General features: G+C 46.9%; 1 protein-coding gene across 1 annotated transcript; it reads right to left on the bottom strand.

Moving 5' to 3' along the window:
• Nucleotides 1–5823: 5823 nt before the first annotated feature.
• On the bottom strand, nt 5824–19763 carry HDDC3 (HD domain containing 3). The gene is made up of 4 exons (XM_073618495.1): nt 19576–19763; nt 11150–11205; nt 8886–9126; nt 5824–6218 (listed from the first exon to the last, which is right to left on the bottom strand). The coding sequence occupies exons 1-4, from the start codon at nt 19682–19684 to the stop codon at nt 6088–6090; spliced, it is 537 nt and encodes a 178-aa protein (XP_073474596.1). The 5' UTR covers nt 19685–19763; the 3' UTR covers nt 5824–6087.
• Nucleotides 19764–20708: the final 945 nt, after the last annotated feature.

Raw genomic sequence — 20708 nt, 5'->3', positions numbered from 1 at the left:
CCCACTATGTTGGTTCCAGGCTCCTAGATGGGCAAGCAGAGCCCAGGATACACAGCGGGGGCACAGACCGGGTGGGGGGCATTAACAGGTGGTGTGGAAGCAATTGGGTGGTAGTGTAATCACCTTAATGTTTCCATTTGACAGGTAGGAGTCTGTTTGTCAGATAAACACACACAATGTGTGTAAACCCCCCCCCCCCCCCCCTTCCCCCGCTGTACATATTACGGATCTGGCAGGGAAAGGGTTAAAGCTGATCTCCAGGTTTACTGGCCCTTTAATTCTTTTTTTTGGGCCAAGCTCAGGTGAACAAACTATTTGCTACATGAACAGATGCACCCTCTGGATGCGCTGCAATGGGATGAGAACTTCCCTTCCAACACCCACAACAAAACTGAGTCCGGATGCCCAGCACTCAGCCATTCATAGGCAGCTTTGTATTCTCTGAATGCATACAACACTTCCTCTGATAAGCTGAGACAGAGAGGTGGGTAGATGACATCATGAGCTCTGATTTAGCTAATCAGAAGAGGATTTGTATGCATTCAGAGAATACAAAGGTGCCTATGAATGGCCGAGTGCTGCGCATCCGGACTGTTTTGTTGTAGGTGTTGGAAGGAAAGTTCTCATCCTATTGGTGGAACACAGTGCTGTATACTCTATGTAGCTGATGATACAGACCAGCCTTTCTCAGTCTTTCTCAACCTTTTCAACCCAGAGGAACCCTGAAAATAATTTTCTGGTCTCAGGGAACCCTTGCTAAAAATTGCTATATCTGCAACTCATGATACATTAATTATGGTTGGTGGGAAGATTGCTCCTTACACTTGCGGTCATTAAAGGGGTTGTAAACCCTCATGTTTTTTCACCTTCATGCACCCTATGCATTAAATGATAACTATTAAATGATAGGTGTTGGAATTTCCTTCCAAATTTGGCTGTTAGTGAATGTAACGAATACGAATTTATCCGGAGTTACGAATTATCCGAAATAACGAATGGAACAGAATTAATTAATAATAATAAATAATAATAATAATGAAAACTTTTTATTATTAATTAATTCCATTACATTTCTTTAGATACAGCATTCGTTATTTTGGATAATTCGTAACTTCGGATAAATTCGTATTCGTTACATTCACTAACAGCCAAATTTGAAAGGAAATTCCAATACCTATAATTTAATAGTTAGTTATTATTTAGAATTTTCAGATTTTCTTTCTTATTTTCGGATTTCAGAATTTTTGAATTTACGGATGAAACGAAAACGAACAAATTTTTCGGCAGTGCACGTCTAGTGTGAACCGAGCCTCAATGGTGACACAGAGAGGAATATACCCTGAGAGAGCCAATCTTCCTCCTGACCAATCCAGAAATGGTCCTTCTATTTTCTCCTTCCCCTGTAACATCACACTTTGGTTCCTAGGGAAGTTACTGCAGATTCTACATGGAAGGAGGGGGTGACAGTGATCAGGGTGCTGCTCTGTATAGGTTGTCACCTGTATGACTGAGGTATCGGCTTGGAGGTTTTCCCCAACCAGCACTGGTGTCACCAGTACGGGAAATGAGAAGTCGTGTCCTCGTTGGGGACACATTTTACTTCAAGTACAGCTAAAAAGCAAAACTTTTTTTATTTCATTTTAGATAGAGTAAGGGAGGGTTATATCCCCTGTATAATTTTTTTTGTGATCATTGGAGAGAATTTCCTTCACTTCCTGTCCCATAGCCAAAACAATACGCAAGAGGAAATTCCTCCAAAGTGAGCGAATCCCTGGTTGTCACCAGAACTAATGTCCCCATTGGAAGATTTCTTCTCTATTCCTGTTCTGGTGACAACACAATATTTGGGATTCTCTTTCACTGTTAATAATAACGGTAAACAAGGCAAATAGAGAGAGTGAATCTCCCTAATGGGGGACACAGAAAGCAATAAAAACATGGCAGGGGTTCAAATTAGGGGTGCGCATCTTCACTGGCCTCACGATTCGATTCGATTACGATTATCAGGTCCACGATTAACGATGCATCACGATTACTGCGCGCGGTTTTCATCCAAAAAATTTAAGTAGTCAGAAGAACTCCATTTTTTAAATTTTATCTGTTCTTAAAAAAAAGACAACACTCCTTGCATGTAGCAAAGTGTAAACAGTGCAGACAACTTAAAGAGGAGCTCCAGACTGCCCCCAAATGACTACAGGAGATGATCAGAGACTGCAGACATGCTACAGGAGATGATCAGAGACTGCGGGCAGCTACAGGAGATAATCAGAGACTGCGGACATGCTACAGGAGATGATCAGAGACTGCGGACATGCTACAGGAGATGATCAGAGACTGCGGACATGCTACAGGAGATGATCAGAGACTGCGGACATGCTACAGGAGATGATCAGAGACTGCGGACATGCTACAGGAGATGGTCAGAGACTGCGGACATGCTACAGGAGATGGTCAGAGACTGCGGACATGCTACAGGAGATGGTCAGAGACTGCGGACATGCTACAGGAGATGGTCAGAGACTGCGGACATGCTACAGGAGATGGTCAGAGACTGCGGACATGCTACAGGAGATGGTCAGAGACTGCGGACATGCTACAGGAGATGGTCAGAGACTGCGGACATGCTACAGGAGATGATCAGAGACTGCGGACATGCTACAGGAGATGATCAGAGACTGCGGACATGCTACAGGAGATGATCAGAGACTGCGGACATGCTACAGGAGATGATCAGAGACTGCGGACATGCTACAGGAGATGATCAGAGACTGGGGACATGCTACAGGAGATGGTCACAGACTGGGGACATGCTACAGGAGATGGTCAGAGACTGCGGACATGCTACAGGAGATGGTCAGAGACTGCGGACATGCTACAGGAGATGGTCAGAGACTGCGGACATGCTACAGGAGATGGTCAGAGACTGCGGACATGCTACAGGAGATGGTCAGAGACTGCGGACATGCTACAGGAGATGGTCAGAGACTGCGGACATGCTACAGGAGATGGTCAGAGACTGCGGACATGCTACAGGAGATGATCAGAGACTGCAGACATGCTACAGGAGATGATCAGAGACTGCGGACATGCTACAGGAGATGATCAGAGACTGCGGACATGCTACAGGAGATGATCAGAGACTGCGGACATGCTACAGGAGATGATCAGAGACTGGGGACATGGCACAGGAGATGGTCACAGACTGGGGACATGGCACAGGAGATGGTCACAGACTGGGGACATGGCACAGGAGATGGTCACAGACTGGGGACATGGCACAGGAGATGGTCACAGACTGGGGACATGGCACAGGAGATGGTCACAGACTGGGGACATGGCACAGGAGATGGTCACAGACTGGGGACATGGCACAGGAGTTGGTCACAGACTGGGGACATGGCACAGGAGATGGTCAGACACTGGGGACATGGCACAGGAGATGGTCAGACACTGGGGACATGGCACAGGAGATGGTCAGACAATGGGGACATGGCACAGGAGATGGTCAGACACTTTGGACATGGCACAGGAGATGATCAGACACTTTGGACATGGCACAGGAGATGATCAGACACTTTGGACATGGCACAGGAGATGACAATTCTATGATATGGACTTGTGTCACAGCGCCCCCCCTCCCCACTTACATGCTGCTCTGCCGGTGGGCGATCTGCCTGCTCACCATCTCCCCCCCATCTCCATTCGTGCGGCCGGTGTTCCCGGTCAGGTCAGGTTCTCAGGTCAGCATCTCCAGCAGTGAATTCTCCCGGGAGAGCGCTCGGTGCATAAAGTTGTTTTTAGTGTGTGTATATTCCGGTCATGTGACTCTCAGCCGTGCCTCCCTCCTCTCACGTCTCTCCTGATGTCAGCCCCGCCCGCCTCTCTTCTGACCTGATAGCTCCAGTCAGTGGGCGGAGCTGACACCAGGAGAGACTGAGAGGAGGGAGGCGCGGCTGAGAATCACATGACCGGATTATACACACACTAAAAACAGCTTTATGCACGGAGTGCTCTCCCGGGAGGGGGCGGGGCCAGACATCGATTTTTCGGGTCGCATGCATCGATGCCGCATCGGGGACACCCGATTTGCGATGCATCGATGCTGCGATTAATTTCAGCAGCCCTAGTTCAAATCCCTCTCCACTCTACCCAAAACTAAAAAGGAACAAAAGTTTTGCGTGTAAAAATACTTTAACCCTTTGTCTCCCAAGGTTCATTTATAAACCTGGTGGTCAAGGGGTCAAAACAAGCTCATGGCTGTTGTTGTAAATGTCTTTAGGATATCGAGTGCCTTATTAGCCCCCTTGTGACAGCAATAAAGTTGTGAAGTTAGGTGCTGGGCCCAGGTGATCCTCTCCCCCGAAGAATTCATTACAAAGCAATATAGTACAATGTAGTACAGCTTGCTGCAGAAAGCTACAGGAGGGGGCGGGGACAAGACCAGTCACCCTACACAAGGAGGGGGAGCAGCAGTGAGCAGTCTTTATTACAGGAAGATCCCGCACAGAGGGAAAGTCTCACACTGGATTACTGCACAGATCTGGAAGAAATACACAAAGCTCACCAAGATTCAAGAAAACACAATGGGGTTGATTTACTAAAGCTGGGGAGTGCCAAATCTGGTGCAGCTCTGCATAAAAACCAATCAGCTTGCAGGTTTATTTGTCAAATCTTAATTGAACAAGCTGAAGTTAGAAGTTGATTGGCACAGCTGCACCAGATTTTGCAATCTCAAGTTTTAGTAAATCAACCCCAATGGTTGCTTATCCCGGAGTCCAGCTTTAACCAATTGCCGACCAGCCGCCGCAGTTTTACTGTGGCAGAATGGCAAGGCTGGGGGAAACGACGTTATGTTACGTCGCTTCACTCTGTGGCCACTAGGGGCGCGCACACGTGCGCCCGCTGCTCCCCCCTAGAGCTGATGCGAGTGCCCAGCAATGACCGCCGGGCTCCCGCGATCCTTCCTGACACACGGAGAACAGGGGAGGGGAGAAGCGTTTGATCGTGTGTTCATACAGAGTATGAACAGCGATCTGTCATCTCCCCTAGACAGTCTCCTCCCCCCTTCAGTTAGAACACAGAGGGGGAACAGTTAACCCCTTGATCGCCCCCTAGTGTTTAACCCCTATCCTGCCAGTGACATTTTTACACCAGGTGTCTGCTTTGCTCTCTATTCCAGTGGCTCCCGCTGCTGTCTCAACCAATGAGGAATGAGCTCTCATGCACATCACTGGATTGAGAGGGGGTTCAGATGAGTATTAGGGGGACCTGGGGGGGCTGCTGCACACAGAAGGCTTTTTACCTTCATGCATAGAATCTATGAAGGTAAAAAACCTTGAGCCTTTAAAAGTTTTTTTTACCTTAATGCATTTTCTGCATTAAGGTAAAAAACCCTTTTAATAGTAGCCCCCCCACCCCCCCCACCTTAAATACTCACTTGAGTTCCACCTCGATCCAGCGGTGTGCATGTCTGCAGCAGCTCTTCTCCCCTCTCCCCTGTCTCACAGGCTTGGCTAAGAGCAGGGGATGCCATTGGCTCCTGCTTCTGTCAGTCAAAACCGTGAGCAGCAGGGGGGGGTTGGCTGAGCTGAGCTGTGTGTAAGAATAGACGCAAACAGTCTGTCTCAGGATCAACAAGTGCCCCCATAGGAAGCGGTTTCCTATGGGGGCACTTGGCGGGGAAGAGGAGCCCGGAGTGCTGGCAGGGGACTCCAGAAGAGGAGGATCAGGGCAGGGCTGCTCCGTGCAAAACCATTACACAGAGAAGGCAAGTATAAATTGTTTATTATTTTAATAAATAAAAAAAAAAATCAAAGCTGCAAATGTTTACAATTTTATTTATTTATTTTTTGGCAATATCCATTACATTCTTTTTGTCTTATGTACAATAGGTACACATTTGAATATTTTATATTTGTAATTTTGTACAACATTTGAAGTACAATAAACAGAGTTTAAAAAAAAAAAAATTACCAGTTGGTGCGTTGTGCGTGTTCACACCAGAGTACGCACTGGAAAGACCCGAATCTAATGCCGGTCTGGCTCCTCCTATGACACATGTACATCTTAATAGTCTGTTCTGTGGAGTTAGGCAGCAACTCCCCTTTCTCTAAATAGCTGATCCAGGCTTTGCTCCATGGCTGTGTTTGTGCCTCGTATACTGTTTACCACCTGGAAAGCCCACTGGAAATATTCTTGGACCCGTTGCTCTGACCACCCTGCAAAAAGAGAAACGTGTAGATATAAGGACAACATATTTTTTATAGGGCCTGTTCTGTTGGTTTTATAGCGCTACCCACGCAGGAGCCACTGGTAGTTTGGTTCTGTTTCCCCCTTCAGCGCTCACACAGCCAGGCACACAACATTTTCTGCATTCTTCCTCTGGCTCAAAGATGAGTCTAGAACTCATAGAACAAAACAGGAACTTGGATAGGGATGGGGACCATGGGGTACCCCGGAACTGCAACAACTGTAAAGCTCAAGGGCTGCTTGGCTTCTGACTGATAAGTACACAATGCAGGCTGTATTGCACAATCTCTTGACTGTTTTGCCAAACTCCTTGCTGTCTTACATAGTTACATAGTAGGTGAGGTTGAAAAAAAGACACAAGTCCAACCTATGTGTGTGATTATGTGTCAGTATTACATTGTACAGTATATCCCTGTATGTTGCGGTCATTCAGGTGCTTATCTAATAGTTTTTTGAGACTATCGATCCTCCCCGCTGAGACCACCGCTTGTGGAAGGGAATTCCACATCCTTGCCGCTCTAATGCCCCATACACACGGTCGGATTTTCCGACGGAAAATGTGTGATAGGACCTTGTTGTCGGAAATTCCGACCGTGTGTAGGCTCCATCACACATTTTCCATCGGATTTTCCAACACACAAAGTTTGAGAGCAGGATATAAAATTTTCCGACAACAAAATCCGTTGTCGGAAATTCCGATCGTGTGTACACAAATCCGACGGACAAAGTGCCACGCATGCTCAGAATAAATAAAGAGATGAAAGCTATTGGCCACTGCCCCGTTTATAGTCCCGACATACGTGTTTTACGTCACCGCGTTTAGAACGATCGGATTTTCCGACAACTTTGTGTGACCGTGTATATGCAAGACAAGTTTGAGCCAACATCCGTCGGAAAAAATCCTAGGATTTTGTTGTCGGAATGTCCGAACAAAGTCCGACCGTGTGTACGGGGCATTACAGTAAAGAACCCTCTATGTAGTTTAAGGTTAAACCTCTTTTCTTCTAATTTTAATGAGTGGCCACATGTCTTAAACTCTCTTCTGCGAAAAAGTTTTATTTCTATTGTGGGGTCACCAGTACAGTATTTATAAATTGGAATCATATCCCCTCTCAAGCGTCTCTTCTCCAGAGAGAATAAGTTCAGTGCTCGCAACCTTTCCTCATAACTAATATCCTCCAGACCCTTTATTAGCTTTGTTGCCCTTCTTTGTACTCGCTCCATTTCCAGTACATCCTTCCTGAGGACTGGTGCCCAGAACTGGACAGCATACTCCAGGTGCGGCCGGACCAGAGTCTTGTAGAGTGGGAGAATCATCGTTTTATCTTGTTGATCCCCTTTTTAATACATGCCAATATTCTGTTTGCTTTGTTAGCAGCAGCTTGGCATTGCATGCCATTGCTGAGCCTATCATCTACTAGGACCCCCAGGTCCTTTTCCATCCTAGATTCCCCCAAAGGTTCTCCCCCCAGTGTATAGATTGCATTCATATTTTTGCCACCCAAATGCATTATTTTACATTTTTCTACATTGAACCTCATTTGCCATGTAGTCGCCCACCCCAATAATTTGTTCAGATCTTTTTGCAAGGTTTCCACATCCTGCGGAGAAGTTATTGCCCTGCTTAGCTTAGTATTGTCCGCAAATACAGAGATTGAACTGTTTATCCCATCCTCCAGGTCATTTATGAACAAATTAAACAGGATTGATCCCAGCACAGAACCCTGGGGGACCCCACTACCCACCCCTGACCATTCCAAGTACTCCCCATTTATCACCACCCTCTGAACTCGCCCTTGTAGCCAGTTTTCAATCTATGTACTCACCCTATGGTCCATGCCCACGGGCCTTATTTTGTACAGTAAACGTTTATGGGGAACTGTGTCAAATGCTTTTTCAAAATCCAGATACACCACGTCTACGGGCCTTCCTTTATCTAGATGGCAACTCACCTCCTCATAGAAGGTTAGTAGATTGGTTTGGCAGGAACGATTCTTCATGAATCTATGCTGATTGCACAACTCCTGGCTGTACTGAATTTGCAAAGTAATATCACACAATACTTCTTGCTTATATAGTGGCCTATGCTCAAAGTACTCCACAGTCACTCCTCCTTTGACAAAGAAGGTTAAGTACTCACTCTGCCACAGGATGGTTGGACTTCCTCCCATCTACTTCCTTCTGGTTCAGTCTCTAGACCATGGTTCTTCGGTAGGCCCCCCAGCTAAACCTAGCTGGGACCTCAATGTCTTCATAAGGGCTCCTCTAGCTTTCTCTGCCCCAGGGGCAGAGCTCCCTGGACAGGTTTATCCTCCTGCAGGACTGGACCCAGGAGCTCTGCATTTTGCTGCCAGGCCTCCGATTACTTATGGGCTCTCGCTCCACCTAATCCATGTTTTTTTTTTTTTTACCAGTCAGTGACTTAGTACTGAAGCCAGAGCTAGCCAAGTAAATAGGCTCTTTAGGAGTTCTGCAATGGCAGCCTTAATATTTCTCTCATTTAGGGTCTTGCTGAACACAGACAGGATTGTCCAGACATGAGTGTTCTATACAAACATGCTCAGAGAACTTTAAGAAATGAATGCAGCAATTGTATCACTGGGCAAAGTTACAATCCTTCTATCAGGAATACCTACCATTTGGAGTGCATCGGTTCAAGTCTCGCAGGTTGTACAATTTATCGGCTAGTTTGACCAGCTTGGCCTTGTGACTACAATGGGGTGCATGCTCAATCTGCAGCTGCTTCCTCTTCATCTTTGGTAAGGTCTTATCATCTGTCACATCCTCAACAATCTTCCTGACCTCCTGTCCAAACTTCTCCTCAATTTCCTGGAATGTTGTGTCTGTATCTTCCACTGTATCATGTAGTAGAGCTGCCTGGAAAACAAATTCATAGGTGGGATTTCTTGAGAATAGTTTGTTTTTGAACATTTTTTAGTAAAAATTGTTTATTCTGACAGACATAAAGGGTTTATACATGAAATAGTATGCAATATAATGATTCTTTTTTTTTTTTTTTTTAATTTTATAACGTTATATTTTTCTCCACATTTATATAAAACCAAGCTGTCTATAAGAAGGGACAGTGGCAGAGGCCCGGACACTAACTTTGCAGGAGTGCTTATAGTGGCGTTTATTCCCATCATTTACTATACAACATTGGCCAAAGTTGTCTTTTATCATTAATTTTTTTCAGTTATTTCAGCGATTCCTAAGGAGGACCCATTAGGGTCTCACTGCACAAATGTTCGACAAACCTGCATATAATGATTTTAGTCCTAAATTATATGAAAAGCCTACACTTTCTTTTTCATTTGGGTTGGAATAGGCCAGATGCCACCATATCCTATATGGACCACAACTAGGGATGATCTTGCATTTGTTTGAAATTGGGTTTGGGTCAAAACACAGATGTCATCCTGGTCCCATGTGCTGCAGATGGGGGGATTCCCTACCCAGCAGCTGATGTAACAAAGTGCGGGTGCTTGTGACATTGTTGACCTGGCCACATGGCCATAATAGGTCAATGAGGCCATAATTAGGTCAATCGTGTCACAGGCATCCTTGCCCCTTGTAGCTTCAGCTGCAACATGGGCAATCACCACCATGGCTCCCTGGACTAGTTGGCTTTCTTGTTCTGACCCCAACCTGGTTTTAAACAAATGCCAGCTCATCCCTAGCCACAACCATGGAGAGGCAATCCAATACTCAGAGTATGACTGAACCACTCTCAATACTCTTATGTTTTGTTAAAGAAATTCTAAGCCTGAAGAGTAAATACAGATAAAGTAATCACATTTAATCATTTTCAGCACATTCACCAGCTGATGATGTTTCATGCACATGATTGGAAGGCACACATTATGTATTTAAATTTTCCTTCCTAATAACTATGGGGACAGTGCTAGGCCTTGCCACTGTGTGATTATAGGTAAAACCAACACAAGGTTCGCACGGATGCAAAGTGTGGGAAACCAAAGTATTGTGTCTGAATGGAGAAGACTGCGCTTTCAGTTTGCTCTGGGTTTTGTAATCCTGGCTAAGGAACAGACTTTGAAGATATTTTGGTGAGAAGAAGTCTTCAATACTGTTTCCATGTCTTAATGGAGCGTGAGAATGCCACCAGCACACCACAGATCTCCAGAACAGGTCCAAAGCTTTATTCAGCAAACACATCATTATAATAAAAGTAACGTTTCGGAGCCTCGTAGGACCCCTTCATCACCCATGGTGGTGGTCACTACAGCACCCATTAACACTTATAGCCACTCTGCAGGAACATGTGTGTTGGGAATAGTATGCTGGTATCAGGTCTTATCAGAGACATGCAGGCTGTGTGAGGGTGCAGGTGTGCACCCTTGTTATAAGTGAGGGACCCCACTACCCACCCCTGACCATTCTGAGTACTCCCCATTTATCACCACCCTCTGAACTCGCCCTTGTAGCCAGTTTTCAATCCATGTACTCACCCTGTGGTCCATGCCAACGGACCTTATTTTGTACAGTAAACGTTTATGGGGAACTGTGTCAAATGCTTTTGCAAAATCCAGATACACCACGTCTACGGGCCTTCCTTTATCTAGATGGCAACTCACCTCCTCATAGAAGGGTAATAGATTGGTTTGGCAAGAACGATTCTTCATGAATCCAATAGGAAGCCAGGTGTCTCAGTATTTACTTGTTTTGCTGCTGATAATTGCCTGTGTTGGCAACTGTTCTGGGCTGGAACTGGAAAGCCTTAAAACCGCAGTTTGGACTGGCGTAAACCCGCTACAAATGCCTCTAAAACTAAAGCTGAATTCCCTCATCTCATTACCTAGGAAAAAGATAATGTCAGATATAACAGATTGTGCACGGGGCACTGCATTGACCATAATGTCACGTGTACACATGTCTTTACCTGTAGCACAGCTAGATCACTGATTCCAGCTTCGTGAGATAATATTCTAGCAACACCTAAAACATAAACCGATACAAAAGGTGAACATTTAATGAGTGAAAAAGAGGAGAATCGCCCCTCTTTACTTCCAGTACTATACACCAGTGGTTCTCAACCCTGTCCTTAAGTACCCCCAACAGGCCATGTTTTGGGAATCTCTCTTAGATAAAATAGCTGTCCAAAATACCAAGCCATTGACTCTGATTTAAAGCACCTGTTCAAGAAAAAGGAAAACCTGCAAACATGGCCTGTTGGGGGTACTTGAGGATAGGCCTGAGAACCATAGCTATACACAATGGTCATATACTGTACATTCTAACCACCAATCTCTCTCCATATTGACGAGGAATCTTCTCATCATCTGTAGAAATGCCAAGCAACCAACCTGTAGGCAGGTACAGTTAGCTTCTTTACCACTAGGTTGCTATGTACCAGAATAGTGTCTGGCTACAGTAAGTAGTGTCATCAGGTGCTAGGTCCCTTTTAGGTAAAACCCTCCTGCAGTGATGTCATGGGTGAGTCAGTGCCCTGTTATAAACCAGGTTGGGAGGAGCCCTAGCTCCTCCCAACCTAGGGTGAGCTAAACACCTAATGTCTACGTGCCTGTAACTAGCACATGTAGGCCCTGGATAGGGCAGGAGGCCAGGAGGAGTAGACTTGCACTCAGGAAGTGCCAGCTGTAGTCTTTCTTTCCTTTATGGAGGAGGGGTCTAGGGCGGATTGCAAAAGACCTTTTAGGCCAGGCCAAGAGTTCCCTGTGTGAAGTTGGAGGGTCCCGGTAGAGAGGTACCTATGGTGGGTGACTACAGGGAGCACAGTCCTGTGAGTACTAATGACCTGGGGTGGAGAAGAGACGGTTAGAGGGAGATGGCTGCCAATGTGCTGTATATGCTTTTACATGTGACTACTGTGGACCATCCAATAAATGTGATTGACTGTGTAATGTTAAGTGACTTGGAATTTATGTCCTTGTGATGTGGCTGTTATGCCATTTCCAGAATTCCATCAGTAAAGTGCAGCATCTACTGTATGTTTGTATATTCCTTCCTTTGGGGATGTAAAGGTCAATGCCCAAAAATGTCACGTGGAGGCCTCTGGCATGGAGTGGGGTATGATATGGCGGAGAGTTTGACCTCAGCAGGTGGGATTGTGTTCTAGCAAAAGGGACGGGAGCGGGGCAGGAACTTGTGTTTTTGTTCCAACATCCAGCTGAGGATGCATCAAGGTGAAAAAACACTTACCTTTACGACCCCTATCACACTGCCGGCGCCCGGGCGTCAGCGGTAAAGCGGCGCTATTTTTAGTGCCGCTTTGCCGGCACTATTCGGCCGCTAGCAGGACGGTTTTAACCCCCGCTAACGGCCAAAAAGGGGTTAAATCCGCTCGCAAAACGCCGCTGCAGTGGCGCTTTGCTGGCGGTATAGCAGCGCTGCCCCATTGTTTTCAATGGGCACAGGATCATTAGGAGCGGTGAGTTCACCGCTCCTAATGCGCTGAAAAAGAAGCTGCTGGCAGGACTTTTTCTGACGCCCTGCCAGCGCACCGCTCCAGTGTGAAAGACCTTGGGCCTTTCACATTGGAGTGAATGGAGCCGCTGTTTCAGGGCGCTTTGCAGGCGCTATTTTAACGCAATAACGCCTGCAAGTGTAATGCCTCAGTGTGAAAGGGGTCTTAAAGCGGACCTTCATCCTAACCTAAAAAAACAAACAAAAGTGATGTTCCTTTGTCTTCTCCCCTCTCCCTCTCTCATATTTGCCAGAGACAAAAGGTAAAAAGGACTGAAGTTTCTCTTTAAATCTGAATTCTATATATGGCTTTTGTATTAGCATAGTTACATTGGACCAATTTGGACCAATGCAAGTATATATGTGCCACAGCTGTGGGATCCCTGTAGAAGCTGGAAATCCCTGTAGTAGTCTCAGCTACTACAGTGATCACCGCCATCTTTTGGGTCCCATGCTGAGCTGCTTCCCTGCTGCATAGTGAACACAGGATGCCACTTGGTCGGTAAAGGCGCCAATCACAGAAAACCTTGCTTTTTTTATTAATGACTGTAAGGTGTTCTTTGATTGGACGAGGTGGATGTCATGATCCCCACCTCATCCAATCATAGAACACCTAGCATTTATTTTATCGTAGCCTCATAAAACATCCACTGTCCGTTTTGAATGTCTGGGGTGACAGCAGAACCACCCCTCAGACATATGAGAGGAGAATAATGGTGGCTGACCCAGAAGCAATGTGAAGAATGGGAGGACCATAGGTGTGCACAGCCTATTGCATTAGCATGTGCACCCCAAAGCGCAAACACACATGTAATCTCAGCTGGGAAAGTGCTCTGTGCTGAACGGCTTCCTGTTTATTCACAAACTGAAGCATAGTAGACATAGTTTACTATCATTCGGTTATGAATGAACACAGTGAGTGATTGGCACTGCTCTCTGTCCTGAAACATCCCCCCTTTGTGCCTGCAGCAGCAGACGGCAGGAGAGGAGGGAAGCCAGCAGCTCTGTGGGGGGGGGGGGGGGGGCAGGGCTCAGGCAGCAGGGGGAATCTGATTAGGGTGTGCCCAGGCACATCTGGCACACACCTATGGGGAGGACTCTCTGCATCCACAGGTATGGAACATGTATACTTACAATGGTCCTAGCTGGATCAATGTACAATGCTACAAAAGCTATACCTAGAATTTCCGATTCAACACATTTAATGGTGTATATAACAGACCAAAAAAAAAATAAATCAAACAAGAGAAATTAAAGCAATATTAAACCCAAAACCAAAAATGTAATATATTACAGATTACCAATCATTAGATGTGATGGCTGCATTTGTTTTCTTTTTTAGGCTTTTTTCCCCCTTTGTTTTCACCTGGTGATCTGGCCAGTAACACCCCTCCTGTATAAGAGTACCCCCCCCCCAGGAGCTCAGGGGCACAGCAGACAGCAGTATTGTCAGTCTTGGGGGGGGAGGGTAATGTTAAATGTACCAGCAGATTTAAATACATTAACAAATTAATTTCAAACTCCAGCTAATAATTTATAATCAGTTACATCAAACATTTTTATTCTTTTGGGACAAAGGTTTTACATAAATAAATAAAAAACGATAATTGTAAGCACCCCCTGTCAGTATGGAATAGTTAGTCCCATTCCTGTAAACTGATACACCACAGACTTAGGCCCCTTTAAAATGAGGCCGATCCATACAAGCGAATCTGTCTGCTCAGCAGGGGATCTCTCTGCTGATCCCTGCTGAGCAGGTGGATGACAGATCCGTGTCCTCTCCGCACAGACACAGCCCACTCTCCTGTATGGGGCCTTCAGATGGAAACGGACTGCATGTCAGTTTCCATTCGATTGTCATCTGATCTGATCCCCTGGATGGATGGAAAACGTATCGCCATAAGTCTGTTTTTAGCAGATTTTATCAGATCAGATACCCGGCAGGTGTCCGCTGACATCCGCCGTCCCATAGAGATCAATGGGTTGTCTGATCTGGTCCTCCTGAAAAGCGGCCAGGCCGACCCGATTGGTCCGATGATGTGAAAGGGGCCTTACTGGCAAGATCACCAGATGAAAACAGAAGAAGAAAAAAAGCCTAAAAAAGAAAACTACTGCAGCCATCACATCTAAGAATTGGAGAGCTGAAATATAATAAATTGATTGCTTTTTGGATTTAATACTGCTTTAAATATTAGGATTCACCTATAATTTAAGGCTTGTACTAATCAACAATTGTTTGCAATGACTTGCCAGTGAGTAGAAGATTATAACTGCTTATACTTGATTTATACTACTAAATTGGCCCACTGAATGCTGATGTTAAAGCGGAGTTCCACCCAAAAGTGGACCTTCCGCTCATTTGTCTCCTCTCCCCCTCTGGTGCCACAATTGGCACCTTTCGGGGGGGGATGCCTGTCTTCGTCAGGTATCCTGTTCCCACTTCCGGGAGTCCGCGCCGTGGCCCATGATGTCACCGCAGGACTCCCTCCTCCTCCCCCTGTCGCCGGGCCAGAAGGAGAGAGGAGCGGGACCTCGCTCATGCGCAGTAGGGACCCGGCGTGAAGCCATAAGGCTACACTGCCGGGTTCCCCTACCCGCAATGCCGGTGGCAGCACCCGATAGCTGATGGAAACATCAGCTACGGTGCCGACATCGCTGGACTACAGGACAGGTAGGCGTCCTATTGTTAAAAGCCAGCAGCTGCAGTATGTGAAGCTGCTGACTATTATATATACACACATATACATACATACATACATAGTATCTGACAAAAGTGAGTACACCCCTCACATTTTTGTAAATATTTTATATGTTTTCATGTGACAACACTATAGAAATGATATTGGCTACAATGTAAAGTAGTGAGTGTACAGCTTGTATAAGTGTCAATTTGCTGTCCCCTCAAAATAACTCAACACACAGCCATTAATGTGTTTTATAGTTGCCCCCCCCCCCCACCTTTGTCCCTGTGCCCCACCTAAATATGAAAGCTGGAGCCACCACTGCTCTGCAGCAATGCTGGCAGCACTCATACGTAGGGCTGGGAGATTTTCTTAAAAAAAAAAATCTTCGATTCTCTTAAAAAAAACTCGATTCACGATTCGAATCGAGTTTTTTTTTTGGAAATCACGCCGGTCCCGAGGCGCTGCGGGCATGAGCTTTTAGGCGAGGCCGCGGCTTCGGCCTAGTCCGCGAGGCCGGACGCCGCGGACTAGGCCGAAGCCGCGGCCTCACCTAAAAACTCCTTGCCCGCAGTTCTTCAGGCCCGCGCGGTGTCCGCGCCGGTCCGGAGGCGCTGCGGGCGTGAGTTTTTAGGCGAGGCCGCGGCTTCGGCCTAGTCCGCGGCGTCCGGCCATAGCCGCGGACTAGGCCGAAGCCGCGGCCTCGCCTAAAAACTCATGCCCGCAGCGGACCGGCGCGGTGAAAAAAAAAAAATCTAAAAAAATCGATTTGCCTAAATTTTGAATCGATTTGACCTCTCAACTCGATTCAAGATTTAAATCGATTTTTTTCCCAGCCCTACTCATACGTCTATTTCCCAAAGACAACCTCTTGATATGACGCTGAGCGCGTGCACTCAACTTCTTTGGTCGACCATGGCGAGGCCTGTTCTGAGTGGAACCTGTCCTGTTATAACGCTGTATGGTCTTGGCCACCGTGCTGCAGCTCAGTTTCAGGGACTTGCCAATCTTCTTATAGCCTTTTTTTTTTTTACTGAGGAATATTTAGATGCATTTGCATTGTGTTCATGTGAATTCCATTTATAAATTCCATTTATGGTTAAAAAAAATAAAAATGCAGCATGCTGTGAACACACATAAAGGCACCACAATGTGTAAACTAGACTCACTGAAATGCATTTGTTTTTTCTGACTATATTCATAATCTTTTTAAAACACATTCAACTGCATCAAGTCCTAAACCTGTCCAAAGATAAACGCTAAAGCCTCGTACACACGATCGGAGTGTTGGTCATCAAAACCGTGGACTTTTGTACGAAGGGCGTTGGCCCAAACTTGTCTTGCATACACACGGTCACACAATTGTTGGCCAACAAATACGAACGTAGTGACGTACTACTTTGTTTTTCAGTCCTTTAGCGCCACCCTTTGAGCTCCTTCTGCTAATTTTGTGTTAGTAGAAGTTTGGCGAGTGTTGATTCGGTCAGATTTTCCGCCAACAGCCTGTCATCACACATTTCCCCTCGGAAAGTCCAATCGTGTGTACGCGGCTTAAGGGTCCTTTCACATGGGCGGTCCACTCGGTGGACTCCACTTTGTTCAGCGAGGGATTGATCTGCCGAGTAGGCGGATGACAGGTCCGTCTCCACTCACTGTACAGAGACGGACCTGTCAGATCCCCGCTGTCCTCTATGGGAAAATCGAATGAAAACAGACCGCCTGTCCGTTTTCATCTGATCCGATCCTCCAGACGGATGGAAAATAGGGTCACCATCCGTCTGGATTTGGCGGACAGGATTGGATCGGATATCGCCGGATGTCAGCGGACATGTCACCACTGACATCCGCCGCTCCATAGGGGTGAATGGAACGTCCGATCAGGTCCGCCTGAAAAACTGACAGATGGACCTAATTGGACCGCCCGTGTGAAAGGAGCTGAAGGCTGACATTGCTGACCTTGGCCTCTAAAAATGATGGTTGCCTGGCTGTCATATACTGTTATAATATTTTGAGCCACTGTCCCAGATCAAGTATAAAATAAAAACTTGTGAGGTTTAGGTTTCGTCACACCATGAATGGCACAGAAACGCGCTGGGCATTCCAGTGTGATTTACCTGTGATCCAGCTGCAGTGCGATTTCAGTTCATTCATTTGCATGCACTAGTTTAAAAAAAAATGCACAGCAACCGGATTGCATGGTACTACTGTACCATACGATCCAGTGTAGGCAAATGCACTGCGTTTGTGACCTGCATTTGGAATTTAATTAAGTTACTACCGGGCCCTGGTTCACACTAGAAAGACACAAACACTGTGCGTTTGCATTGAATTGCATGCGATCTGATTGCAGTGCATTTCTAAAAGCAATACATGTACTACCTCAGTGTGATGGGGTGCAATTTGAGCCCATTTACAATGAATGCACTCAAATCGCACCAAACTGAATTGCATGTGAATTGCACAAGAATGCAATGCTTATTCCTGTGCAATTCATAATGTGAACCTATCCTCCTGAATGCTGTAGATTGCAAAAACTTTTTGAATGAGGTGTGGGAAAAGCACACTGCACACTGGTTTCCCGCACTGTGTTCTGGTGTGAACTGGTCCTTACTCTTACTTTCCCGAACTGCATACTTCCAGGTCAGTTACTTAAGTGGACATCTATGAAGGAACATCCATTCCTAACCACTGGATGTGAACAGCAGCAGCTCCTTCCTGTCTGTCATTGCATTGTCCAGACTTTCCAGTCGATCGCATGCACCTGTGATATCAGTCATAGCCGATCGTATGCACCTGTGATATCAGTCATAGCCGATCGCCTGCACCTGTCATAGCAGCCGATCGCATACGCCTGTGATCCCAGCCGATCGCATACGCCCGTGATCCCAGACGCAGCCGATCGCATACGCCCGTGATCCCAGCCGCAGCTGATCGCATTACCCCTGTGATCCCAACCACAGCCGATTGCATACACCTGTGATCCCAGCCACAGCCGATCGCATACGCCTGTGATCCCAGCCGCAGCTGATCGCATTACCCCTGTCATCCCAACCACAGCTGATCGCATACACCTGTGATCCCAGCCGCAGCTGATCGCATACACCTGTGATCCCAGCCGATCGCATACACCTGTGATCCCAGCCAATCGCATACACCTGTGATCCCAGCCGATCGCATACACCTGTGATCCCAGCCGATCGCATACACCTGTGATCCTAGCCGATCGCATACACCTGTGATCCCAGCCGATCGCATACGCCTGTGATCCCAGCCGCAGCCGATTGCATACGCCTGTGATCCCAGCCGCAGCCGATCGCATACGCCTGTGATCCCAGCCGCAGCCGATCGCATACGCCTGTGATCCCAGCCGCAGCCGATCGCATACGCCTGTGATCCCAGCTGCAGCCGATCACATTACACCTGTGATCTCAGGTGCAGCCGATTGCAAACACCTGTGATCCCAGCCGATCACGTACACCTGTGATCCCAGCCGCAGGCAATCGCGTACACCTGTGATCCCAGTCGCAGGCAATCGCATACACCTGTGATCCCAGCCGCAGCCGATCGCATACACCTGTGATCCCAGCCGCAGCCGATCGCATACACCTGTGATCCCAGCCGCAGCCGATCGCATACACCTGTGATCCCAGCCGCAGCCGATCGCATACACCTGTGATCCCAGCCGCAGCCGATCGCATACACCTGTGATCCCAGCCGATCACATACACCTGTGATCCCAGCCGCAGCCGATCGCATACACCTGTGCTCCCAGCCGCAGCCGATCGCATACACCTGTGATCCCAGCCGCAGCCGATCGCATACACCTGTGATCCCAGCCGCAGCCGATCGCATACACCTGTGATCCCAGCCGATCGCATACACCTGTGATCCCAGCCGATCACATACACCTGTGATCCTAGCCGATCGCATACACCTGTGATCCCAGCCGATCGCATACACCTGTGATCCCAGCCGATCGCATAAACCTGTGATCCCAGCCGATCGCATACACCTGTGATCCCAGCCGATCACATACACCTGTGATCCCAGCCGATCACATACACCTGTGATCCCAGCCGATCACATACACCTGTGATCCCAGCCGCAGCCGATCGCATACACCTGTGATCTCAGGAATTCACTGTACTATTGTAAGATTCCATAACATACAATAGTTGTATCTAACAGAATAATGAGTTACCTATAGGATGATTAATATATGGCGTCTCTTCTATGTCCTTCCTCCTCTGCCTCCTGTGCTTCTCAGCTGCAAAGTGCGTTGCTTCTAGAAGGAGGGTGACCTCAGCCATTGCTGTCACACACTATAGTGAATGGAAGGGAGTATGTTAGACAGGGAAGTGAATACAGTGACAACAGGAAGTGGGCTGGACTTATTCTCCAGCAATAGAGAGAGACAGAGAGAAAGCCTGACAAAACAAATGAGAAGAATTGGATGATCTAGTAAAGGAGGAGAATGTTCTGTGGATCTGGGGCAGCTGCATTCACCCTGTTAGATCAAATGCAAGGAAATTCCTGCCCTTTAGTAAATCCACTCCTGAATCTCTTGTAGCCCTGAGTGGTGTGCACACTCTATTCACACACTGACCATGTGCAGGCTTTGGGGAGCACATAGTGGGCTGCACTACAGAAGTACATCTCTTTATAAGGCTACATGCATAGGATCCTCCTGAATCTGCTTTACTTAGATGCCAGAGAAGTTGATCTGGGAGGAATAAACAAATTACTAAGGTCACTTTCTCTTGTATTTAACCGCTTCAACACTGGGCATTTTCACCCCCTTCCTGCCCAGGCCAATTTTCAGCTTTCAGCGCTGTCACACTTTGAATGACAATTGCGCGGTCATGCAACACTGTACCCAGATGAAATTGTTATCATTTTTTTCCCCACAAATAGAGATTTCTTTTGGTGGTATTTGATCACCTCTGCGGTTTTATAAACAAAAGAAGAGTGACAAGTTTGAAAAAAATGCATTATTTTTTACTTTAGGCCGATATGTATTCTACATATTTTTGGTTAAAGTGGAGTTCCACCCAAAAGTGGAACTTCCACTCATCGGATTCCTCCCCCCCTCCGGTGACACAGTTGGCACCTTTCAGGGGGGAGGGGGGTACAGATACTTGTATATTACAGGTATCTGTACCCACTTCCGGCATAGATAGCTGCAGAATCCGCGGTTATTTACGCCACTTCCTGCTCCCTCCCCGCTGCCTGCTGGGAAACACACGGGTCCCAGAGGCAGCAGGGACCATCCGTATTGCGCTGCGCGACTCGCGCATGCGCAGTAGGGAACCGGGAATGAAGCCGCACGGCTTC

Source organism: Aquarana catesbeiana, linkage group LG03, assembly GCF_042186555.1.
Source record: "Aquarana catesbeiana isolate 2022-GZ linkage group LG03, ASM4218655v1, whole genome shotgun sequence".
Classification (NCBI taxonomy): Eukaryota; Metazoa; Chordata; class Amphibia; order Anura; family Ranidae; genus Aquarana; species Aquarana catesbeiana.
The sequence above is the reverse complement of the archived record's forward strand: the minus strand, read 5'-3'. Positions and strand labels throughout refer to the sequence as shown.

What these genes read in the sequence shown, in the direction of transcription:
- HDDC3 (XM_073618495.1), bottom strand. Translation starts at nt 19,684, where the DNA reads ATGGCTGAGGTCACCCTCCTTCTAGAAGCAACGCACTTTGCAGCTGAG. An exon ending in GTGATCTAGCTGTGCTACAG is followed by an intron (nt 9,127 to 11,149) that starts GTAAAGACATGT and finishes TTTGTTTTCCAG; the next exon opens with GCAGCTCTACTACATGATAC. An exon ending in GAACCGATGCACTCCAAATG is followed by an intron (nt 6,219 to 8,885) that starts GTAGGTATTCCT and finishes CTCTTTTTGCAG; the next exon opens with GGTGGTCAGAGCAACGGGTC.